The 27,487-nt window shown below is 38.8% G+C and overlaps 1 protein-coding gene across 1 annotated transcript in view; it reads left to right on the top strand.

Moving 5' to 3' along the window:
• The first annotated feature begins 7,122 nt into the window (after nucleotides 1-7,122).
• The window catches only part of LOC146646894 (uncharacterized protein C14orf132-like), a 29,836-nt gene continuing 9,471 nt past the window's right edge, over nucleotides 7,123-27,487 (top strand). Inside the window, exon 1 of the mRNA XM_085391568.1 lies at nucleotides 7,123-7,408. Coding sequence (XP_085247694.1) covers nucleotides 7,382-7,408 — 27 coding nt within the window. The 5' untranslated portion in view covers nucleotides 7,123-7,381. The remainder of the gene's footprint in view (nucleotides 7,409-27,487) is intronic.

Genomic DNA, 27,487 nt, shown 5'->3' with positions numbered 1-27,487 from the left:
TGTTTAAAGAGTGTGGCCTCCACCTCAGATGCTGTTGATTTGGTCAAAGATCTTTCAGCACTCTGTCAAAGGGGAGGATTTACACTGACCAAGTGGGTCAGTAACAATCGCACCCTGTTGCAAAGTATCTCTGAGGAGCAAAGGGCTAAAGACTTGAAAGAATTAAATCTTGACAGAGACAAACTTCCGGTAGAAAGAGCTCTGGGCTTGCAGTGGTGTGTGGAAACTGATACATTCAACTTCAAAATGGATATCCCTCAAAAATCCTGTACTAGGCGTGGAATGTTATCAATATCAAGTTCCATTTACGATCCATTGGGATTTCTTGCACCAGTCCTGCTGCCTGCCAAAGGAATGCAGCAGGAGCTTTGCAAAAGGAAACTGGGATGGGATGAACCAATACCCCAAACCATGTTGCAAAGGTGGAAAGGTTGGCTCAGTGATTTGCAAAGGCTTTCCCATTTCAAGGTTAAAAGGTGTATACAACCAAGAGGGTTTGGACCTCTCTCACATGCACAGCTACACCATTTTTCAGGTGCTGGTGAATCTGGATATGGAACCGTGTCATATCTGCGCATGCAAGATAATAGGAAATCCATCCACGTCGCATTCTTGATGGGCAAGGCAAGAGTAACACCTCTAAAACCTGTCACTATTCCACGTCTGGAACTAACAGCTGCTGTAGTTGCCGTCCGAGTGGATCTCATGTTAAGGGCTCAGTTGAGAATGAAACTCGAGCAATCTATATTTTGGACAGATAGTACATCCGTACTCAAATATATAATGAATGAGGATAAACGATTCCTTACCTTTGTGGCAAACCGAGTCTCATTCATTACAACTGCAACTAAACAATCACAATGGAGATATGTAAGCTCAAAGGAAAATCCAGCAGATGATGCTACAAGAGGGCTCAAGGCTGGGAACGTTGTTCATAGCAGCCGCTGGATTGAAGGACCAAGCTTTCTGCAGAAGCCAGAAAGTGATTGGCCAACCAATTTAATGGAATGCTCCTTAGAACCAGACCCTGAAGTCAAAGGTGAGGCCACAGTAAATGTTACTCAGGTAAAAGACTTGCTTGATGCTACATGTCAATTGATGGTGTACTTCTCAGACTGGAGAAGGCTCAAGGTTGCTGTTGCTTGGTTCCTTAGACTGAAGGCAATCCTTCGTTCAATGAGAGATAAGAAAAAAGACCGCAACCTTACTCAGATAACCCAATTTGTAAAAGTACTACATAGGAGTCTGTACAGCTGCGGTTTCTTTACTTTCTATCTTCAAAGGATCTTCTGAAAGCTGAGCTTGCCATTATTAGATTTTGCCAGCAACAACGATTTGGAGAGGAGATTGCTACGTTGTCAAGTGGGAAAAGTTCTGTGAGCAGGCACAGCTCCATTTATAGATTAGATCCTTATCTTGACGATGAAGGCCTCTTAAGAGTTGGGGGACGACTGACAAAGGGCTCCTTACCAGAAGAAACAAAGCATCCCCTTGTTCTTGCAAAAGAGCAACATGTAGCAAATCTCATCCTAAAGCACATTCATCAACAGCTTGGTCATAGCGGTCGTAACCACACCTTATCCACACTAAGGAGAAGATACTGGATCACAAAGGCCAACTCAGCTGTGAGGACAGTTATCGCAGAATGTAATTTTTGCAGGAAATATCATGGAAAAGCCTTGGAGCAAAAGATGGCAGATTTACCCAAGGAAAGAATTTTGCCAGATAACCCACCATTCACCAATGTCGGAGTTGATTACTTCGGACCTATTGAAGTAAAAAGAGGACGAGGTACAGCTAAACGCTATGGAGTCATTTTCACCTGTTTAGCCAGCCGAGCAGTGCACTTGGAAGTGGCTAGCTCTCTAAACAAAGATGCCTGCATTAATGCTTTGCGCCGTTTTGTGAGTCGAAGAGGTCAAGTCGCTCACATCCACTCGGACAATGGAACCAACTTTGTCGGAGCAGACAGAGAGTTAAGGGAGGCTCTTGAATCGCTGAAACATACCCAAATAGCGGATGCTTTGCGACACATTGGAATAAGATGGAGTTTTAATCCGCCTGGAGCATCACATCATGGTGGAATTTGGGAACGGATAATTCGTATGATCTGAAAGATTCTGAGATCCGTTCTTCAGCAACAACAGTTGGACGACGATGGATTAAATACGGTTCTATGTGAAATTGAAGCAATTTTAAATGACAGACCCATCACAAAGCTTTCTGATGATCCAAAAGACCTAGAGCCACTTGCACCAAATCACATCCTCCTGATGAAAGGAAAACCATCTTTACCACCCGGACTATTTGACCCTCAGGATATGTATCTGAAGAGAAGATGGAAACAGGCTCAGTACATCTCAGATCTTTTTTTGGAAACGATGGATACGTGAATACCTGCCTTTGTTACAGGAGAGACAAAAATGGAACCAAAAGAAGAAGAATCTAAAACCTGGAACAAGAAAAGGACAAGATACATACTGCTGGATTTATTGGACTGTGAACTTAATTCATGCATACCAGTGACATCGCGTCATCCCCGTTAACGACCACCTCAGTGGCTTCAAGCGTAGGCTTAGCCTCTACAGTCACTCAAACGCTGTAGCATCCGAGCTGTTTGTCTGCTTGTTTGGAAAAAAGTACATTACCCTCATTTATTTTTAAATAGCCAAACTGAGGAAAAAGCTCCAAAGCAACAAATCAAAAAGCAGCTTGTTCATGCAAAAGAATTCATACTAATAGTCTTCAAGTAACTTAAAGAAGTCCAGACACTTTTCTTTGCAAGCTCCTTTGACTACGACGACCTGGATGACTGAGAACCTTCACAGACATACTAATAGAAGAAAATACACAGTGAGCAGTGAAGGTGTGGCCGTGGAATACCTCCTGCTGTGAGTCTGATGCCAATGTGCTTTATCAAATCTGGCTGGACAATAACACCCACTGTCAGAGAAACAAAGCCAGAGAGGTTATTGCAGTTTTGGACTGTGATAGAGTTGAAATGCATTAATTTAGCCAGGACAGATGTTGTGTGCAGATGCACCCTGGCCTATAACAGAAGCTTCTCTCTGTAGTGTTGGTTGATAAAAAGCAAAAAAAAAAAAAAAAAAAAAAGCACTCTAGTGGTACAGCAAGGTAAGTAACCAACTTAGAAGCTCTCGGTTTCAAAAGGCTGCCTGAAACGCGACTGAATATCTCAGAAATGAACTTTCATGTGGCTCACATGAGAACTGTGAGAAGCAGGTGCTGTTTGTAAAGCAAAGTCAAGACTACATCCCTGTGGATTTCCCATGGTCAAACACACATGAAGAACTCCAGTATATACAGCTGAGTATTAATAATGAATCAGCTGCGTCGTTGGCTCTGCATCAGTTGTGAAGAGGCAAACCAAGATGTACCGTACTGCTCGAAGGTGAGAAAAAACCTTATCCAGCACATGAAAGATGTGTGCGCCTGCATGTTGCATGCATAATGTGTTTGTGCGCACAAGTGTGGGAGGAGGAGCATAAATTTACTCCTTTAATAAATAATAAACCAGCATGTGTGGGAGGACTGTGTGGATGGTTCTCATTACATATCGTTTCTCTGGTGGTTCTGGCTCAGATATTCCCATGTTTGACTTTTGATGCCTTGCTCTTTTTTTGGTTGATTATGCATAGATTTTCAGTGGGAGTAATGATATTCATAGGTTCTGACACACAGCTGTCAAAACCCAAATTATAACAACAACAAGCTCTCTCCCCAAGATTAAGGGTGACTGATCATCCAAGTGTCCACCCATACACGTACACGCTGTGTACATAAATACATGAAGCCACACTAGTGCAAACATGTGCTCTGCGAGAAATGAAGGCCTGGCCGACAGACCACATCAGTCACATCACAGGCTTTAATAAATGTTGAGCAGGCCAGCCAAGTGCTGTAGGTGGCATGACATTATTCCAACCTATAACTATCAACCAGGACTATTGTTACATGACAAGACCCAAACTGATGCTCATTAATAATCTATTTTTACCAAGTTGTGAATCAAGGCCAGTAGCATGTCCACATTAACATGAAAGAGAACAGCATAGGACATAGAAGCACACATCAAAGTCAACGGATATCATCGAACCTTACAATGTGATAATTTTTAAGGCTGTTAAAAACAATCTATGTATTTTCATGTAAGTACTGAGACAAAGATGCTTCTTTTGATGCTTTGATTGTTATTATTACAAAAGGAATATTAAGTGTATATATCAAAAATGGGGATGGAAAAAGTTTAAAGTGTTCATGGAAAAGACCAAGATTCTTTCAAAAAAATTGTGTTCAGGTAATGGCTTCATACATTGCCATAAAACAGTAATTCATTACAGCAGCATGGCATCATTAACCAGTCTTCAGCAGCTAGATCTGTCAGTACGCTTGTGTCTTTAGGAATAAAACACAACATCAGTATGGAAATGGATATGCGCTGCTTTTCTAACCGGATCAGTGAGTCACTTGAGGCAGAGTGTTCCACTGTCTGGTTTTAGGAAATATTGCAGTCTTCAAAGCCACAATCCTACTAAAGAATTCAACATTTGTTGGTGGAAACCTTGATTTCACATCAAAGCATAAATTCACAGTTTCTTTTCATCATCGGTTTATTAAAATATTCATTTCCATTTTTTTGAATGCTCATGGTACAGCCATAAGTTTATTTTGAGAAATTCACTCCACTGAAGCTTCTTTGAATCAGATAGAAAACAGGGCAACTTTGATGTCACTGGAAAAAACATTTAAAGCAGAATTATTACAGATCTTCAGTAATTTCCCTGTGAAATTATTTAACATGAGTGGGAAACAGTATTTTAACTAATGTATTGTTATGACTGCTGGTTTTAGTAGTTCTTTATTTTCCCAGTGAGGCAACAGACATTACAAAATAAGGCCTGGATTAGTCTGAAAAGTATAACTGAAGCTGGAAACTGAAAGTGGGGGAGTCAAATCTTCTACACTGGAGGATTTGGATGTTCTGTATGCGTGCTCAGCAAAAACAAACAGGAGGAAGGAGAGTGAACTGCTGATCTAGGAGATCTGCTTCATCCCCTCCATGGCAGAGGTTATGGTAAACTATAAAAATCACAACATGGGATCAAGCTACTGTAATCGTGCTAGCCCAAGCCAAGTGCCATCAATATTTTCCACTAACCTAAAAGACTATCATCAGTCCATTCGTGTACATTGCTGTATTTCTCTTAGAAAGGGCACATCACTGTCCTTGGATGATTAATTATCAACTTCAGAAAAACAACAGATAAAGTCTGGGTTGTCAAAATACTGTTAGATGCACTTGCACTTTAGTGTTACTCAAACACAGAAAGAGTTTTAGTATGCACACTGAAGAGCGGGGTCACCATTAAATTAATCAGTCCCAATACCCAAAGTAGAGCGTGCTAATTGGATCTTTGACGAGCCTCTCCAATGAATAATAGCAGCATCCTTTATTCTGCAGGCCTAGTTAATTCACCAGCATGTCATTAGTTTTTAGGTTAGAATTTTTCACCAGAGCCTTGCAGGGGAGCTCTGGGGAAAGGTGACACAGTCGCACATATTTGCAGCATCTCTACCTGTCAGTCTACAGATTCAGCACCACAGCTACACACCTGTTGTTGCTTCTGACTGACCAGGGCTGCAACATTTATACCACATAGCTTAAGTGTGTAATGCACTTTGCAATCATCACATGCATGTTGCATCTAATTTAAAATAATGGAGTTAAAACTTTCTGCTACAAAGGTTCAGGCTCTTATCAGAAAGGCTGTCTGTTAGTTTAGTTATGTTACTTTTGTTGCTGTTGTTCAAGAACTGTATTTTTCTCCCCATAAGGTCACAAACAAAATTGGACAAACAGCCGGTTGAATCTTATAAAAACTTGCCCACATTTAGACGAACTCCGAGTGTTATGCAGTGTTATTAGCAGAAGGCAGGAAGGAAATTATGATGGGCGAAATCCGTGAGCTGCATCTGAATTTCTCAGAGCTGCTCCTGAAGCCACTGATATCACTCTGGCCCCAGAAATTTTGTGGTGATGTGCCAGTATCAGCGGTTTGTCAGTGGCACCAGTCTTCGTTGGTGGAAATTCTCAGAACAGACTCTAGATCGAAGTCTCAAACATAAGGCTGGGGGTCCAGAATCGGCCCAGCAAAGACTCCAGTCTGGCCCACAATCTGGAAATTGTGAAGGACTGCATAGATTTTTAACTTCTAAGAGTATTTTGCAATTTATACTACACCAGAGTAAAGCAATAGATAAACAATTAAATGAAGCAAAAGTTCATGTTTTTAATCTACTCAAGAAATATCTTGTCTGTAATTTTACACAGTTATCATGTAGAAAAACCGAGATCTACTGTAGAAGTTGCACTTGTTTTCCTCATATTAAGACTTTTCAGCAAATATAGAAAAGGCAGTTTCACCGGTTTGGCCCAATTTAGAAAGAGTTTCACATCCCTGCTCTAGATTTTGTTCCCAAACACAGAGATGGTAAAGGGGTATTAAAAGACCCAGCTCTGGGAAAGGTGCTATTGTTATGTTGAAATCCAGATTTCTCTGAATTGAAGAGTGAATATATTTTATACATGCATTGCATCATTAAAGAACTCTTCAGTTCTTATAAAAAACAGTGCATATAAACCAAAAGAATAAAGAGCTATAGTTCCTAGTTTTAGATTCAATGATTGAAAAAGCAAAAAAACATTTTCAATTGTTCTCCACAATGAAAGACTGGAACAATCTCCATGAAAAATGATAGCACTGAATGCTGTCTTTGTTAGGAAATGCAGTCTCATTGTGGGAAAAGATTAAAATAATTTCCCCGCTTTCATTCATTTTTGATTTATGAAATAAAACAGAAGAAAATGAGTAAAAAAACCGATTAAAAGGTAAAATATGAGAAAATGACGTACAACGCAGCTTGAAGAGACAAAGAAACAGCAGGGAGGCACAAAGAGAAGCATGACACACACACACACGAAGAGCGACAGAGACTGAGGACGGAGAGGGAGGACTTGCACCTCCTCCGTTTTATGTGGCAGTCCGGCTCCCCTGCCTCCTCCACGCTCTCCCTCTCACTCGCGCTGTCTCTCTCGCAGCCACATCTCTTCATTACCCCGTCTGCTTCGCCCCCTCCCTTTTCCTCCTTCCTCGTTATCCCCCTTCATTTCTCCTCCTCATATTCTTTTCCACTCTTCATATTCGACATGCGCTTCACGTGAAGTCCACCTACCAACTTGCGGAGTCGGTGGATGTCGAGTAAACAAAAGCAGGCAAATGCTCTGACGGGGAATTAAAGAAAAGAAAACACGCACGTTCGCATCTTTCGTTGAGTGCCTTGGCTTGAACGGAGCAACAGTATGGATCTCTCATTCATGGCTGCACAGGTGAGACGCTTTGCCTCCAAACTGCTCAAATATATTTAGCTTGTCTGAACTTTTAAAAAATTATTATGAATGTATTTTGCCCGTGGATTTCAAGGGCGTGGCCGAGGATTAAGTTCATATCACGCTTTGACACTTTCCAATAATTGCAGTGTGCAAACATGGTTCAGTATGGATACCATCGCGTCTTTATGCGCGCATATCCATTGTGTGAGGGCCAGTGGGACGTTGTTGCACTTCAGCATCACTCTAACAGTCTTCAAGTAAATACTTTAGTTTCCTTCCTTATCCTTTCAAAGTTTATAGCTCGCAGGTTTTCTTTGCTTCATGTGTCACCATTAGGCGTTGAGTTGCTGCACTTCTGTATGCTTTTGTGTCAGAGAATTCAAAATAATGAGAGCTCCAAATGTATATTTTAAGCTTTAACCACATCGTGGATGTGATACTCTTCTTCATTTCGTTTTATTTTTGGCATTTGAATTGCACCAGCTTCACTGGCCCAAATCATTTTTGTAATTCATGCAAATATGGTATTGCACTGCTTTGCATAATACGTGCTGAAGTGATTTTGGCTCCATGGAGGACATGTGCTATTGTGCATCTGTTTAGAACATGGGGTTTGTTTTTATATTCTCCCTGCCCTCCTCCTCCTTCTCGTCTCTTTCTCTCAGTGTCTGGCAGCTTGTGGTTTATCTGGTGCCATCTACTTTGCCATTCGTTGCACAACTACTATTAAAGGGTTCATTGCATTATTTTTTTTTCTGCCAAGGGCTGTTCTTTGAGGCAAGATGAAGCCAAATGCTCCCAAATCTTTTTAAATCAAGGACTTCTAAATGGAAATGCATTGGAGCATGGACCCATCTGAGAATACGTTGTTGTTGTTCACTATTACCTGATTTAAAGAGAAGCAAAGTAATACATTATGGAGAGCATGGAAACCTCACAAGTCAAAAGTGAAGATGCTGGAATTAGTTTTGTATTTTTTCTTCTTCATGCAAGGAAGAAAAACAGTGTGTCACAAATGAAATTCTTGGCAAAGGTCCCCAAAATGGGTAATAGATACAAGTAATGTTTAGAGATGGATCAACTGATTAATTTATGAGATGAATACCAGACAACTAGACAGCAACCCTTTCAGTACATAGGGGGAAAAAGAGTGGAGAAATATGCAATCATAGGACACTTAATTACAAATTACTAGTACCTGGTTGGACTTTCCGTTGTTTGCAGAATTGCTTCAATCCTTCTTGGTATAGATTCAACAAGGTGCTTGAAACATTCCTGAGAGATTTTCGTCAATATTGACATGATGGCATCACACAGTTGCTGCAGATTTGCTGGCTGAACACCCATAATGTGGATCTGCCGTTCTACCCCATCCCATCCCACAGGTGCTTTATTGGATTGAGACCTGATCACTGTGGAAGCCATTTGAGAAAAGTAATCTCCATGTCATGTGCAAGAAACCAGTTCGAGATGATCTGAGCTTTGTGTTTATCCTTCTGGAAACAGCCACGAGAGGATGGGCACACCGTAGTTATAAATGGATGGACACGGTCAGCAAAAATACTCAGCTAGGCTGTGGCATTAAAAAATGTTTTGTTGGAAAGAAGGAGCCAAAATTAACCAGGAAAAGATCCCCCACGCCATCACAGCACCACCACCAGGCTGAACTCTGCATACAAAGCAGGATTCATGTTGTCTAAGCCAAATTCTGAGACGACAACATGAATCTTCTGTTGTTTAATTTTGATGAGCCCACGTAAACTACAGACTCTGCTGCTGTTCCATCTTCTTTAAGATTCAGTATTTTATGCATTCAGAGATGCTCTTTCTATACTTTGGCTGTAATGGGTGGTTATTTGAGTTATTGTTGCCTTCCTATCAGCTTGAAGCAGTCTGGCCATTCTCCTCTGTCCTTTGGAATCAACAAAGCACAGAGAACTGCTGCTCACAGGATATTTTCTCCTTTTCAGACCATTTTCTGTAACTCCTACAGATGACTGAGTGTGAAGTTCCCAGTAGATCAGCATTTGTGAAATACTCATACTACCGATGTCTGGCACCAACAACCACACCAAGTTAAATCACCCTCTTTCCCCATCCTGTTCTTGGTTTGAACTTCCACACGTCATTTAACCATGGCTACATACACTGAGCTGCTGCCATATGATTGGCTGATTAGATACTTGCTTTAATGAGCAGTTGAACGGGTTTATCTAAGTAAGTGGGAAGTGAGTGTATATTGTCCTTTGTCCTATTGTATGTTAGTAATATATTATGGACAAAGGAAACATGTTTTTAAAGAGTAAAGGACAAAAGTGTGAAATACTTACACTGTAGGCAAAGCAATGAATCCAACAAAAGACCAACAGAATGTTAATATGTTTTATTATATGTATTTATAGCGACCTAAACTCAGTTAGCAAAATAGCTTTTACAGCGCACCAGTAGATAATGCTCCAAGGATGTTTGGTAAGTAGATAAAACTTGTGCGATCAAGCAAATGTTGAAAAACATCTGCCATATGTGTCTGTAACACCTTCAGTTCAATTAACATGTGAGCACCAGCTTCAAATGGCCGATAAAGGAACTGCAGTTTTCGGCACTTGTGTGTTTATTTCATTTTGAATGAATGAATTGAATGAAATGAAATGGTGAAAAATCTTGGTAGTTAAGACTGCTGTGTATTACTAGCCCCACACCAGACGATTCCCCTTTAACTAATTTCAGTCCTAAAACAACAGTAAACAAATGCTTTAAAGGGAATTTTGTATTTGGTACTAGAAAGGTGGCTTACCACTCCCTCTTGACTCTTTACCTCACACTTGCCATTTTTGAAGTTCACCTTTTTCAACATTCACGTACCTTCCCCCCAAAGAATGCAGCTCTCTCAGATCAGTAATGGCTAATTTAACTGAAGTGAAATTCATTCCTGTGCCCTGAGTCACTCTGTAATGGTGACTGTGAATGAAGTCAGGCAAATGTCCCTGGAGTTTTGAAGACTGACTTCACAATGGATGATTTTTTGCCCATCCATCTCAGTGTAGCTCTGCTGCCTGCAAATCACTGGACCTTCACCACCACTTTGTCTCTAAAAGATGACGGATGCTGCTAAAGCTGTTCTGGCCTAAAGATTGGAAATTTTTTTTAAAGAACTTTAACTCAGATGAGCAGGTTTCTGATTTTCTCTATGTAGAAAATTGGTGGGTTTGAAGATGCACTGGTCATTATTGTTGTAGTATTTGAAAAGAGGAAATTGACCATAGAAACTGAGTAGCTTGCTTGTCATTCAGAAGAACCAATAACATGCACGGTGTGTACCATTACACAGAAACTGGTAGCATTACTGGCTATTGTTTTTCAGCATTTCTCACTCCTGTTTTTGTTAAAATGGTTTTGTATGTTATCCGAGAAACATTTCTAAATAGCTCTTGACAGAACAATGTGTGCACTCTTGCGTTTGGTGAATGATTTGCATTTGGCAGCAATGCTTCGCTGGTTTGAAATGGAAAAAGGGTATACAGCATTAGCTTTAAAGTGGTGGCATCCTCGAGCATTGTGAAACATGGATTAATAGGCGACAATCACAGCAAAGCTTTTGAATGCTAAGCTGAGTGCGATTCGGCAGTTTGCGTTTTATCTATTCAATTAGACTGAACTGAGAAATGTTTCACACAGCTTCCCTTAGATCCCTGTGGATATCAAGATTAATTTTTGACATCCACATACTTATGAATTTCTTTTTTTCCCCAATCCTGCTACTTTGATGTTAATTATATTGTGTATATCTTAGCATCTTGTTGAGGCTGTCACTGTGAGGTTATTTAACTGGCAGATGTTAAGGCATAAGAAAATGAATCATTGTGTTAGTAACTGATGTTGAGGTCAGCCCAAGACAAGCTTCGCAAACATCCTGGGCATTCTGCCAGTCTCAAACGTGCTTCAGCTGACAGATCTGCCACACAGGGCAGCAAAACCCTTAAGGGTCTGCCTATCCAGTGGAGGGTGTCCCAGTGGCCTTTGCCTTTTACTCATTTTTTAGCTCTTCATACATGCACTATAACCACCTCTGACATATAGGGTTATATTTAATCCCCTGTCATGTCTATTTCTTTCGCTTTAAAATATTTTCATTACCTGGCCAAATTCATAGCTAAGGATGAGTACTGGTTTGTTTCCACATTCTCTCTTAGGCTGATTTGTCTCTTCATGGCAAGCCATCATGATTTCTCGTGAAATTATAGCCCCAAGTCATTCTACCTGACAGGCTTTGTACATCTCTTCTTGTGTTAAAGAGTACAGATGAGAGTGACAGGATGATGAAGTAAAGCGTTGTTGACAGCAGCAACAAGCAGACCTATGTATATAGACACAAAACCACTTTAGTTTATTTGCCAGATGACATAAAAAGCAAGTGTTTAAAAATGAGCACAAGCTGATAATTTAGAATTAGAAAGACATGCTGGAGATATAGCAAGATATGTTTGCGCACCACCACCCCTGGATATTGAGTCAGATATAGAAATTCAAGTTGACTTATTCGCAAACTGATTATTTTTCACTAAACACAATTTTGGAAATAGACACAAAGTGTAAATCTAGGCCATTTTTTCTCTTTTCCTTTTTTTTAAACCCAACTTCATAAAAAAAGTCGAGTTACATAATGATATTATCTCACTGTGAATTCTCCACGAACTGACTGCCCCTATTAAAAATCTCCTGCTTTCTATAGTCGTGGCTAATTTGAAGAGTGTAATAATGTCACGGCAGCCTTTTCATCTTGAAGAATTTATTTCCCCTCTGGTCTTCTTTTGTCTGCTTTTTCAGCAATTGCTTTTACATGAAAGCTGTAGTCCTGGGATAGTGAAAACTTGCAACAGACCCAGATTTTCATGTGTCTTCATATTTAGAGGCACACAGGTTGAATGCAAACAGTCAGCTCAAGCAAATTACACGGAGCTGTTTGCATGGGGGGGAAAAACAATCAGTGCTTTAAATAGATGAAAAGCAGGTAATCGTGCTTTGATAGGTATGTTTTCTATTCTGGTAGCTTATCAAGAAATGCAATTTGAAGGCAGGTCACTGATTTATTTTCCTTTATTGTCTGTACATGCAGTCTTTTCTCATGTCTCTGGGTATAAAAATTTGATAAATTCAAGGACACAGAGAGAGTGAAAAGGCAGTAAACAACATTAAAAAGTTGCTAATGACAAACTCTTATACAAACCCTTAAGAGATGTTGCCCTGCTTGACACGTCTCCATTAACAGATGGGTTGAAGGAGAGGTCGTGCTCTTCAATGCAGGGCCACTTCGTAGTTTACTCCCACTTGATGGATGCATGTAATACAGAATAGCGGGGGGAGACGAGCATACAGTAGTACTGTGGGTTGGTGTTGTCAACTGCTTTTTATGCAGTCTTTCCTAGAATCAGATAGATACATTAATTATCTCATATCGAAGACAGAAAATGCTGAAAAGTCAGTAATGCTGCAGCAGGTGGTTAAATGGCCAGCTCCAGGTTCCCACCCTTCCTCTTTCTCTGATTTGGGCATAAACCACACTAGCAAAAATGCCACGAGTTTCCAATTCATTTCCCACCTGGCTGGCACTTTGTTGTATGTTCATTCCCCTGCTCGCTCGCTCTCTCTCTTTATCTCCACCGTCTTTATCAAATATCAAATAAAGCCATAAAAGTGCCAAAATGATATTAAAAGAAAGCATGCAAATGGGACCATCAAGTTCCTGACTAACAGGAAATTGCAAATCTCTGTTTTTGGCTCTCATTATTCTTGGAATGAAGCATGAAACTGCCTTCTTGTAGAATTCTTTAAACTAGGCAACAGTAAAGCACCTCCACCCAGTGGTACGACCAGTACATCTGTAGTAATGTATTTGTCCAATAAAAATAAAAAAATAATAAAAATATCTATTCACTAAGTCTGTCTTGATTAGTAAGAGCTCACTGCAGTGAAGTTATCAACAGGTGTAGTATTTCTTTCTTGGATGAAAGCTAATGTTATGAAACTATATATTTTTGTTAGTGACTTTAGCCTTTGGAAATCTAAACCAGGAGTATGTAGCATTTGTTAAGCAAGCAGTGCCTGCAGAAATCTCTGTGGCTACACATGGTTAATTAGAGGATGCTAGCTCCAATCCCCCTGTGAGCCTAAATTGGAAGGAGTGGATGAAAATGGATGGATGAATAGTGCCTTAAATTCTGCTGAGCTCTAAATTTAACGAGAAAGGATGCTTGAACACAGCCCATCTACTGCAGATGCAGTAACTAACATTTCAATCATTTCAGAACAGCAACATTTCAAAACAAACCAGCATTTTTACTGCATACTGGAGTCCAGTTCCCCTTGTTTTTCCCTGATCATGAATCTCTGCCCTTTTAGGAAAGAAGCCTTAAGGTAAAATATGGTCAGGAGAAAGAGCAATGGTTCCTCATCCCCTTTTGTGTGCTCAATCTTCACTGGAGCAGGTGTGATTTATTGACCACCGAGCAAAAGTTGGGAAGAGATGGAGATGGAATAGCAATACCTGCCAGCACATTGCTGTTAGTCCATATGCTCAAAGCTTTTTGTATTGTGTGACACTCAAATGATAATAATAATCTGACATACAAGTTTTGTTTTGGTGTCACAGGTGGGATCAAAAATTATTTAGCTAGTGGATTTAATATTGTAATACATTAGGAGGCAACACGTTCTCACTCCCAAAGCGTAACATTTTACACTAGGTGACAAATCATAGGTATGTTACGCCTTTGGCCACCCAACACGTCCCTATATTACGAGTTCGGAAAAATTAGGAAACACGAGAACCGTTTGGAATGAATCTACACCTGTACATTTATTTTATTTAAATCGCTTTGGAAAACACTATCTAACGCGATTAAGGTGGTGGTTAACATTAGGGTTTGGGCTGGAATACACGACTGGAACGTGTGTTACTGCAGGAGCGTCATTCTATTCGATTTCATGCACAATCCGGTGTGTAGCATAGGAACGCAGACGGTCACCTTTTGCGTTCCCATGGAACACCTCGTGACATGACAAATCGTCGGTATATTACGCGTCGGGAGTGAGAAGGGGGTGTAAGAGGGGAATGATCATGTTAAACTGATCTTAAATTGATCTTGAGTTGCTGAGGATTAGGGTCGTATCGTATCCCATAGTCCCAGAAAGTTGGCTTTGTTCATGTGGACTTTTCAGATGAAATCAATTTCTACAGGGTCAAACATGTTAACTTTAGAAGCCTGAAATCAATCAGAAGACCCACACCCCAAAAACAGGGGTGTGGGTCTTTCTATTTCAAGTAATGCTATATGTTTTTAAGTTATATATTTGACTCAGCTATAGCCAAAAGCATACGAGTCAGCAGTAAAATGCATCCAGTGGTTGAAATTCTCTCGTAAAAGATCTATTTCAGTAAATGGAAAGTCAAACTAGAGATTTTTAATGGGATCTTCCAAATTCTTGTCACCAGAGGGACAAACATGTATTTGGCAACAGCTTACGGAAGGCTTACTATCTTGAAAATTCCTCAGATTTTGATTTATAAGTCTATCAATGTTATCAAACAAAATTTAGCCAAGTGAGACCAGATAATTGATGGATGTAGCAACAGTAACCAAGGGAGCCGGGGCTAAATGAACTGTCAATAACTGTCATATTACAACACATAATTTCTCAATTTCACCTTGCCATCTTATTTTACAACATGTTTGCACTGTAATAGCAAATGTCTCCCAGCTGTTTCGTACCTAAAATGAGTGGCTGCATATTGAAAAAAGTCCTGGGGTGAATGAAAGGGAGACTTGATGGACTGTGACAGCCAAGTATGAAGTAATAACGTCTTTCCCTGATAGACCTATGCCAAATGTTTCTTATAGTGTGCTGCTTTAGATATTCTGCAAGCATCAATTATACATTTTGGCATGAATAATCTATTCCCCCTAGATAATTGCAAAGTAGCTTCATCAGCCTGTATTGATGTGTTTTAAATAAAATTAAGATACAATTTAGGGTAAAACTTTGAAGAGTAGTGCCTCGGCCTGCTGTTTGAAAATGAGCTTCAAGCTGATGCTCCAGACGTTAAAACGCACATAAAATGCACATCTGCATTCAGCTCATGAGCAGTTTTTTTTTTTTTTTTTTTTTTTATGAAAAGGAAACACGATTGGCAATTGTGGAGAGTTAAACAGTGAGTGGTTGTTCTGCTTTGGTGAATGGTGAATGGCAGAAGCTGATTACACACTATTAGTGAGGAAGCAGTGATGAATTATGATTGTAGTTAAACATCGCCACGGCTGCTGTAATATATCGGTATCATTATGCATTTTTGGAATCATTAGTATGCTAAAGGCAGTATAAGTGGGTCGTGAGTCTCCAACATGGCGTCTGTAGTTTTCCAGGAGAAGCCAGTTAAATTGTTTACATCTCCACAGTTTAAGTTAATTACCCGCTCGCAGCTTTTCCACAACTTATGTCAGCTGTTACTCTTTCCAAACTTTAAAACCTTACTGGCTTCAAACAATGCCTCCATAATAATACCAACAACAAAATCCTGCTTCTTGATTTGATCTCTTTCACTGGGCCTTACTCTTTGAGTGTGACCTTGGGTTTGTTCAAAGAAAGCAGCCCTAAGGCGAGTGACAAAGTGTACAAAGAGGCCTTCCCCTCCCTCCATTTCCCTCTCATTCAACTCCTCTTCAATCTGCAAAGGAGTTTAGGTTGTATACCACACAATATTACTTCACTGCTCACGAATACTGCTGCCTTAGGAGAAAAGTCTTCCTTTAGATTGGCTTCTAAGGCAACAGCTGACAGTCTCTGTTGTAGCTCTAGCCACAACTCAAGAACAGGCTGCTGACTGTATTTCATATGAAAACATATGATACCTCTCCCATTACAACCCTGGTTGTATTTTAGTACTAGCAGGGCCTCCACTGTCCTTGTGATGTTTTATATAAAGTAAATCTGGCTGCGACCTTCCCTTTCTGGGCACATACAACTTTAATGCCCAGGTAATGAATCAGGCACTTACAGTATGTAAGCTGTATTACATATGGAAGTCATTTGGCATCTCTGCTGGTATGCTTGATTTGTGGAGAAGTACACGAAGTTTGCATTTTTTTTTCCCTTTTAACATTGAATTTTTTATGACGCCTTCAAGGAGTTGTGAATCAGTTGTTGGCAAGTGCTTGAACCTTCTCTTAGCAGGTGTTTTGATGCATTTGAACTTCATAACTCTGTTTTGGAATCAACAGTTTCAGACCTAAGCTTACACCAAACTAAGAAGTATCACAATATTTTACCCGGGGCGTTTTACTCTAGCCAAAATAAGTAAATGGATAGTGAGGATATTCATACTGGAACATGTAGTGCATACGCCATATCAGGTTAGGCTTACGGCTATGCTTTAAGCATAGCATAGGCCCTGAAGGGTCAAAGCTGTGCAGTCTTATACTTTACTGTCACTCATACTTGTCATTAAGAAGCGATGATATTGTTTGTTGCTGCAGTTACTGATTTCACACCTGAGTCCCGCTCACTTGCAGCCTGTACACATTCTGTGTCTCACCACCCACTCACTATTGCTCCCTGTCATTTGTATACATCTCAGAGTGCGAAAGTCAGAAATTATTTATTTATAATGATGACTGATGGATAGAAGGTCCAGAGACATAAATGCAAGGCTTTCGTGTGCATACGTGGGCTTTCGTGTATATCTTTCATGCTCATTTTTTTCCTTCTTTTGCCGTGCAATAATTAATGTAGGCTTGTCCAGATTTGTTCTGTCAAATTATTCAGAAACTAATGTGTTTTCATGATGCATTGTACATGCAAACATTTAAATAAACTCATACTGCGAGAATTTTAATAAGAACAAACAGAGAGGCACCACTGTAATGTAACTAGGCCAACATGGCACACACATGACAAATGTATGACATCCACCCACAGGGAAAATAACCATTCATAAATGCTGATGTCAACCTACAACAGTCTATAGGTTATACACTGTACTATACGAGTGTAGGCATAAGTATTCTCACTGCCGACAACATACACACTGAAGAAACATCGTCCTCGTAGCTTAAAACAGGCTTTGTGTTTTTTCAATTTTGCATGGTTAATGAAATAATGCTTGCTTTTTGTTGTTTACTACAACATACAGCAAACTAAAAAGGCTCAAGCGTCAAATAAATATGACTGACCACTTTTTGCTCTACCAACACCAAGCCCCAAGGACAAAATAATGATAATAAAAAATACATTTTCACTTTGTACTTCAGATCCACTTAAGTAAAGGTCAACCAAAACTCATTCACTTTGCAGATCATTATGCGCCATGAGGCCACACTGACATAAACAGGGAAATCTAATTTTGGAGACTTTACAGCAAGTGCTGCAGCACTTTGTGGAGCCTTCTGTGTTTATTCTTGTGTTTGTTCACAGAACCCCTGTGGCCACTCTTTTTACACCCACACAATCTATTTTGATTAAATATATAAAAATATCAATATCAGCTGGCAGGTTTATGTTTATTTGTTTTGTTTTTTGAAAAAAAAAAGCATAATACTGAGACTGTCATTGCAGAGAAAAGCATAAAATGTCTTTTGGCTTTAGTAGCCACCCATGGATACATTTAAATGGACTGGATATTATTAAGATGCTTTGCTTTTTTCTTTAGGGTTAATGTTAAAAAGAGGCATGTTTAAATCCTTTTTACACCTAAAGAAGCATTGAGGCCTTAACCTCACCAAAGAGCCCCTGATCACCAAAGCATTTATAATAACACCACAAAAGCACATCCCTGTTAATACGAGCAGCATAACCAGTTTAGTTGTGTTCAGAGCAGCGCTTGCATTATGGATGGGCCTCTGTATCCTGTAATTGCATCCCCCGAGGCTGAATTCTATGGATACACTTTGACTATAAGTTACACTAATTCATACAATATTGGTAATGAAAAACGTAAACACCCATGTCACTAGTTTTAAAGCACGACCCTTGTTGAAAATTGCAAAACAAATGGAAATGTGTTGAGCGCTCACAGTCAGCTATCCTAGTGTGCTTCTTTCCTGCTTTGCCTTGAAGACAGGTATTTTTGGAGTTTTGTAACTACAATTTTCTATCAGTGTGCAATATGTGTATGGTTGTAATTACTGGAAAAGAATTGACAAGTAAATGAATAATTGTAAAATAGCAAAGTGACTTGAGGCAAGTGGCCCCTGTTAAAGTTGGTTCCCCGTCCACTTCATGGTCTGCTGCCAACCCTGATTCAGAGGTTAGGGATATTTTGCTGGAAAGCATCCATTATGCTAGCAATACAATACAAAAATGCCTTCCCAGCAGGAAAAAGGAAACTAAACCATCCATCCATCTTCTTCTTTTACAGCATCATTTCCCTCCACCCGCTACAGGGTCAATGAGGGAGGCTGTAGTCTATCCCAGCTGTAACAGGGCAAAAGGCAGAGAAGCTGGAGTACCCGGAGAGAACTCTTACAGGCAGAAGAAAAACACACAAACTCTACATAGGAAGGCTCTAGCCTGTCTTTGAACCTACGATCTGCTTCCTGTGTGGCAGCAGTGCTAACAAAAGTCAAATCAATTTGATCAAAAAACAAATGTTTATTGCTCTTGACTTGCGTATTGTGTTTGCAGTTAATCTTGAGGAAATCAAAGTACTATTTACTGTGTAACAGATGGATCACTTTTCTAGTGCTTTTTGACAACCATTCGTACCTCTTACATTATCCACCTCATCGGTTTTGTCATTTTATCTTAAATTCATACATATATGAAAAGAATATATGAAAAAATGTGAAAAACACATAGCACAGAGATGACTTTACATTTGCAGTTTACATTTGACAGGAAGTGTTGGTTCTTAATGCTCTGCAGACCTGAGGGCTGCTCTGACGCAACACGTGTGCACATAAGTGGATTACTGTAGGTAGGGGATGTTTGCTCTGATAACCCACGTTTAAATCACATTATTATGTCATACACATACACAAGCAGTATTTATACCAGCAGCCATGCGGATGTTGATTTATATTATACTGCATATTCACAAACAAAGAGAGAAATTCTCTTAATCTGCCTTAAAAAAAAATCCTACTGCCTTTCAGTCACATATCCCAGTAGCTTTACCTTACAGTAAGAATAAACAAATCAAGTTGCTGTTGTTATAAATATTTATAATTTAAATTTTTAAATAAATATATCATGGTGTGGGATGAAAATAGATCATCTTAGCTGTGAATTACAGAAATTAATAAGACAGGTCATTAAGTAGAGAGATGCACAGTGCATACAAATTATCCAGAGATGTTTCAAAATGCATCCATTTCTCTTCAGGGATATACAGTGATACACATAACACACAAATTGCACGAATAGCATATGAGGCTGCAGAATTCAAATGTGACTACTGACGAATAAAGTATAGACAAACATACAAACCAATAGCCATGCTTCTATTCAGGCACTGGTGATCGGTCCTAGAGAGGTACAAACATGGTTAGAGATGAACTCACCAAAACAGAAATAATTTTGTTTGGGGAAGCCAAATGTGTACAACAGTGCCATTTGTCTTTTAGCTTCTTACAGTCACCCCGTGTGATTTTTGACTGTGCATTAAAATGTGAAAAGCAGATTATGAAAGAAGACAAGCTTATTTCAACAAAGTATCCTCAGTAAGGTGAAGGAGTACCTCCCGCCACATGACTTCCAGAGAGTAAGTCACACTTTTATTACCTCTTCCTTAGACTATAGTAATTCTTCATATGTTGCCTCTGATCAGTCGTTACTTTGTCACCTGCAGGCTGTAGAAAATGCAGCAGCTCACCTTTTGACAGGAAAGGAACTGCGTGATCACATTACACCTACATTCCAGCTCATTTCAGGGTCCAGTTTAAAATTTTATTACTTGTTTTTAAGAGTCTCAGTGGTTTTGGCCCAACCTTATTTAATTGAACGTTAGCAACCTTACACTCTTACGGAGCACTGACGTCTGCAAGCCAACTGCTTTTGTACATTGCTAGGCTCAAAAGCAATGAAGAGAAAGCCTTTTCAGTAACAGCTCCTCTGGAGCAATACTCAGTCTTTCATCCATTGTAAAGCACTATTAAAAACCTACTTATTCTCACTTGCTTTCAATTCTAGCTGAGCAGGCTACCCTGGCTTTTATTATGCACAATCTTATTTACTTTGTTTAATTTTATGATTTTTTTGTGTAAATGTGTTGTATATTTAGTTACTCTTATAGTGTTGTTTTAAATGTGCTATAGAACTAAACACAAATATATTCAAGAAATCTCTTAAAAAATAGACCACAAGTTGAGGCTGGCATAATATTTAACCACCAAAACATTTTTTTCTAATATCTGTAATTTGCCAGCTTAATTGAAAATAATAATGAGGTTTACCGATTTACAAAAAAGCAGTAAAGTCAATGATTATGGAGCAGCTTGCATACACTGGTAGATTAGCCTCAACAGAAACATTTAAAAAAATGATTTTGGTAATTAGCAGCACTGCTAATTTAGTGCAGCTGTGGCTCAAATCTTTCATTGGGTGGTGATCTAATAAATTAATCACTGTATATGTACATAAAGATTTGTAAATACAGTGAGATGATAGTGTAGAGTGTGAGTCAGTAGAATCCTTGAGGAGATAACTTTTCCGCCTATATAAGATGAGTGACTCCCATTCCCATGTCACTGAAGCCTCTGGGATTCAGGAGGAAGAAGATATGAGACCAGCAATGACAAGGTCAGAGCAGTCAGTGACTGAGGGGGAAAAGGATGTCAGGAAGAACTCTGGCATCCAGACCTCATTGAACCATGACCTGGAGGCGTTGAGTGTGCAGGTGTGCACAGATTCTCAGCTTTTTAGGATTTTAAAGTGAGAAAAGTGACATGAGGTGAAATTGAAGATGAATTATTCATGAATCCTCACAAACGCTTGCTGTAATTCTGTTAATATTGTTGCCGCAACAATATTACCGTTATTACTGTCGCAAATGAAATTTAGTCGTAATGAGAGTCTTTTCAAGCTCAAGCAGAGGAAGTGAGATTCTCAAATTAGCCTACAGAGCAGATGACAATATTCTCATTGCAACCACTGTTGGATAAGTTCACCTCATTGTTTGTGTAACATTAGACATTAGATTAGTCTCCTTAAACAGCAAACCTCTCTTTGGGAAGACTTGCCTTTACAGTACAATGCATGTGTGTGTGTATGTAACACAGACGGGAGACAGAAGTGTGCATAATATGAAATGCGAATATTTGAATACTGCAATTTGCACATCATTATTGATAATTACAATGATATCTACCTTGATATAATTTACAAATGCAGTAGTCTTAAGGTACGTAGGCATGTGGAGGAGAATGTGGTTCCTTGAATCACTGACCCTGAGATCGCTTAAAGGAGAGCTACTCGTCATTTCAATAGCTGAAAAGATGATTCTTCATCTTATTGCCAACTGCTTTGTACTTCAGATAATGAAGTAGATGTGAGTCTTTCTGCTTGGCCTGTATATTAAGAGTAAGAGCAAAGAAGAGCCTGCCCTGCAGCACATCACCTCAAGCCTTAGTCTTACATGAGCGGACACTCAATTCAGCACTTTCGTCTCTGCGCTTGGTTTCTCTGTAGTGAATGAGCAGACATGGATGGAGATGTAGCTGTGGCTGACAGCAGCAACATATACAGCAAGTGCATGGTCTTTTCTAATGTCTCACAAGTGTTCCTTATATACACATTCAACCTGTTTGCCCTGATACTTACCAGTAAAGTTTGAGAATGAAAACCAGATCACTCTATGTACTGAACTTTATAGATTTTACTGAGATTGGGAAATAGAATAAACTCTGTCCTTAAAATCTCAAATGCAAATTCAGTTTAACTCTTCTAGATTTGACCATGATAAAGATTATTTAATCCTGTAAATGAGCCCAGATGTTTGTTTGTTTTTGAGGGTACAGGTCTCTACTCGTTATTTGCTAAAGAGTGTCTCTGAGATGGGCTTATGGTTTGCATCTTTTTTTTTTTTTTTTTAGAAGACTGAAAATATGACTGAAATGAGTTAAGGCACAAATAAAAACCCTGTAAAAAGTCATGAAAGTAGATTTGCTTTGAGATTTGAGTTATCAGTTCACTTTTATGATCTTACTGCCTTCATTTGCCTCATATGGTTTTGTAGAAAAGGGTAGCAAGTTAATCAGCATTTATTGTGTCCATATATTGTGACAACCTTGCTTGAGGTGGAACAAAGACAAGTTCCTGCCAAATGCAGATGCAACAGCTCCACATGATTCATCATCTGAATTATACAAAGAAATATAATAATGTTCCAGATATTTTTCAGCTTACACAGCTCATACAAACATAACAAAGCTAATGAATTTTAATGAGTGAGTATTTTATTTGTATGTTACTAATTAGCAAGTATCTGCCCGCATTCATAGTGGGTGTGTCAGTAATTAGTATACCACATCTGCAGAATTGGCTTACTTGTACCTCCAAAAACAAAGGTAGCAGTGGCTAATTTTTTTACACAGATACATGGATATTGATTAATTTATTTAAGAAAATAAATCTAAAAAGCAAAACACTTTTGAAAGACTTGCCTGCTTTGTTTGTAAAATGAAGTTAATGATCCAGCTCACAATTCTTTGTGTAAAGGCAGGAACACAGCATCTCAGGCAGTTTTAGACTTTGAGGAATAATGTGATGATTTGAAAAGTCTGAATGCTTGCATCAATAACAATTATGTGTATCACGAATAGAGCCTAAAGAGGTAGTCAGCACATTAATCATCTAAATAATAGAGCAGAAAAAAATAGATTTTCTAGACTGCCAGCCTCTGATTTGATCTCTTCAGTTCGTTAAGACTTGTTTTGGAGGATATAGAAGTGAAATCCTGAGTCATCTTTTAACTTTTCAGCTCCATTTTCCCTTATTTCTGGTGTTTTTTAGGTGCTGCTGACTGATGCCATTTTTAGCTTTAGGATTTCTCCTTGTTTTGTACCTGTGTGAACCTTGTGAGTAATGGATGAAGGTATAACAGACCTAGATAGGCACTAAACATACCTCGACTTTAAGACTCCCCTTGATATTTGATGTATAATCAGCCAATTCATCTCAGCGTCTCTGAATAATTGTCTGTCTTTCACTCTTTCTTGTTGCTATAAATCCTTATCTGTCTGCTCCTTGGTGTGATCTAGTTGGAATAAGAAATCAGTCTTTGTTTTGGTGCAATTTAATGTTTTGTAAGCTGATGGATTTAGTTTAATCTCACATTATAAGTTTTCACACTACTGCTAATTACAAATGTGCGAGTAGCAGACACTGAGTAATTACCCCCAGATGTGAACATGCATTATTACAGATATTGTGTTTCAAATAAATGTGGCCTTTTTCTTTAGCTGTCCTACTTTTAATGCATTGTGAGTAGCAATAATGGGGGAAAAGAAAGGTATAAAGTCGAGGTCAGAGACAAAACCAGGAACGCTGATCATTTATAATATCTAAGAAGTATATTAAACTTTCTTCAGTCCTGCTGAATTTCCACTGACCTGACAGATTGATCGAGGCGTCAAGTGAGGATCACTTGGGCTACACTTGTTCTATTGAGTTATAAGATTTATTAAAAAATGCTGCTGGGCTGCTGAGACAGGGAAAATCAATGAAAGCAGAGGTGTAAATCTGACTAGTAGGAACCAAAGGGGTTTAACACTACCGTGCTGGTGAAGAAACCTTTTAAAAACCCTTAAGATTTATGGTATGACTACCTCAATCTGCTACAGTTTACTAAGGAATATGCTAAATTCAAAGTTTTTTCTTGGTGCCTACAGCCCTATAGAGAAGAGTGGTCAGAGTGGTATATTTATTTACTTCCCTGATTAGTACTGTAATTCAGTTGCATCTGTAGAGAGCTAATGTTACCAAAGCCCAAAGTCAATATAGTTCTGCAAAGCACGCCTCCAGAATCTGCAACTTTTTGTTGTCAGATAAGGAAACAAAAAATATTCTGAAATTGAAATGTAATGTAATACTCAATGTATTCAATGTAATACATTTTAATACTGCCTAAAGGTTTCTTTCTATGAGATCTGTGCTGGCTCTTTGCAGGCTATTTGTCTGCAATCTGGTGCTTTCACGAACTCACGAATCTCTTCATTGCTGACTTTAACAATAATACATCTGCCTGCTTGAGAGTGTTGTAACCAGGTCAGTGTAGATGTTGCAAAGCTGTTTTTACCATAGAAATAATTCTGTCATCCCACCCTCTATATGTCTACTGTGGTCTTTCGGGGATTTGGAAGTGGCTGAGCTATCAGTGCTTTCCTTCTGCTAAAGAAAGTAAAAGATTGTTCATTTGGTAACTTCAAAGGTTTTCTTCAGATGTTATATCTGCTTCATTTGTTGTGAAACAACATGGAAAAATGCTTCAACTGGCCATGAAATTACTCATTAGTCATTAGGCCTCTGAAAATGGGGTAATATGCATAAAATAACTTTAATTACTAGAGTTAACATTTATTATTTGATTTCAAATCCACAGAGGTGGTGTACAGAGAGAAAATGACAAAAATTTGGTCTGTTTCCAACAAAGTTTGGACCTACATAAAAAGAACTTCTTCATTTTTAGGGGTTCAGTAGATTTAAGCTATTAATCTGAAATACATCAACAAGAATGAGAGTCCACAGCTGTGTTATGAGCTCTGAGAGAGAGTATTTAGGCACAGCAGTGTTTCAGATAAACGCTAACATCAGCATGCCAATATGCTAACAATTACATTGCTAACAAGCTGATTTTTAGTAGGGCTGTGTCCAGAATCACTCAGTCTGCTGTGTCTATCCAACAAATGATGTACCTATATATACATTTTGATGTTGTGCAGATATTGTAGCCTGTCATCATCACTGGTACTGTGGGATTCTGAGTGTAAAATTTGTTCTCTCAGTAGACTCTTTACTGCTGCCCATATTCATTGCTAATGAAAGCAGCAGGGTGGCGATGTGAGAAACCTGCCAGCCTTTTAGAGCAAGTCACATCTGTGCGCAGTTACATTTAGTATCTGTTGCTGGATGATCTCACTGTTCCACCTGTTTCACTTCTCTGAGAAGAGCACTGATTAGACAGGATTCGATTTAAGTGTAGTAATACATGTCTTATGCATATGTACAGTTTTAGGTCATCTCACCACAAAGGTGGTTTCACTGTAACTTAATGATTAGGCATGCTTTCAGCAACTATTTTGGGGTGTGGTTGATTGACATCCTTATGTCTTTGCACATGGGTGAACCAGCAATAAATAATTCTGAAGAAATAAATGTCACTTTCAATAAAAGTCATATTTTAGTAACTAAAATAACTGTTTGAAATCATGACATTCTGATAAATATTTAGTTATACTCCTTCAAATAAACAGTTTATTAAAAATGTATTATAGGAGGTTTGGGCTTTGGACATCAATTTTGGACATTGTAAAAATAAATAAATAAAAACACCCTTCAGTAGAAAAAAAAGATCTTTCTGCCTTTTTGATGGTGTGTGATATTCTCCGTGGACATGTTTAACTAAATCATGATTTCAAAGCAGAAGAGCGTTTGTCTTCAAGCAACAAAATAACTTAATTGTGAAAATGTTGAAACCAAAGCCAAGATGGCTGTGACGACTGAGAAAATCAACAACTTTGTGTTTTCATTGATTGTGCTTGACTTTGCAAGCACAAAGTCAATTCTGAACGCAGCAGGGATCCACTTCTGTGCCTGTTTGTTCTCTAAAGTACTCTGTTGGGTCTGTGTTTCCACAAACCCCGCTAATTCTAGAGACTTATTCATCATGAAGAAAACAAGACAGTCGATCGATCCATTACTTGCGCAAGGGAGGCCTCGTCTGTGTCCAGCACGACAATAACCCCCAATGGTGGCCTCCTCTCGCTGCCTTTTATTGACAATCTTCAAACAATAGTTTACAAAGCACCTCCCCTTGCAACCCCCCTTTGGTTACATAGACAAGGCACTGTATGTAAGTGTGTGTGTGTGTGTGTGTGTGTGTGTGTGTGTGTGTGTGTTACCTCCTGCTGACCAAAGGGTCATAAACCCAGGAAGTTTACATCAAAAGAAACAGATCTTTCAGATAGGATGTATCTACAATAAAACCTCCCCCAGCACAGAGTGGCTGGAAAGGTGGTCAGAATCAAAGGAATGGCTTTGATCCTACTGCTTAAACTAAGACTGTACAAATTTAAGAAACACAATGGCAACATTCAACAATTAGACTTAACATACTCCTTGTTTTTTTGTTTTTTTTCTTCAAGAGTGCAAGTATTGAGTGTGATTTCAGTCTAGCGTCACTACACCGGTCAACAGTTTTTCAGAAAAATTTCGGCTTCTGAGATAAAATGTGCTGCTTCTTATTGACTTTTATGTGATGAAAAAGAACTGGCTATCTTTTAAAAGACTGTATAGTTTTTATGTACTTTTATTTTTTTATTTTTTTATTTTTAAATGTATTTACTTTATGGACCCATGTCCACTTTTTTAGATGCATTTTATTCATCATAAACTGTCTGTCCATATATATATATATATATATATATAGTAATTTTTCATCTTGTTTCATTAAATAAGAATAAAAATATAATAAAAATGATAAAGAAGGACTGAATGTAAAACATATTACTACTATTATTATTAAGTGTGGCAGGACTCTGTTCACAGCCCTGTACTGAATTTATTTAGAGCCCCAGCCTGGTGGGCCAAGTCAAAATGTTCTGTCTAGGTGTGACTTCATTATTTACTCACAGTATTATTACATCTTTTTGGATGTCTCCAGAACCAAACTTTTTTATTATTTAACAATGTAGGACACCAATGCAAGAAATATAAGGATTATATTTCACCTGTGCAAGTTCTTTATGCCTTTTCAGCATCACATTGTGAAGAAAATAAACAAATATATTATTTGTGGGATATTTCAGTCTACCTTTACTTTGCACATGCTGCGTCCACACCTACGTGGGGGATTTTTGAAATGCGGCTTTT

The sequence above is a fragment of the Rhamphochromis longiceps genome, linkage group LG19 (assembly GCF_057381845.1).
Source record: "Rhamphochromis longiceps isolate RC_006_pf linkage group LG19, R_longiceps_female_GT1.1, whole genome shotgun sequence".
Lineage (NCBI taxonomy): Eukaryota > Metazoa > Chordata > Actinopteri > Cichliformes > Cichlidae > Rhamphochromis > Rhamphochromis longiceps.
Note: the sequence above shows the minus strand (reverse complement) of the source record. Positions and strands in the feature narration are given on the sequence as shown.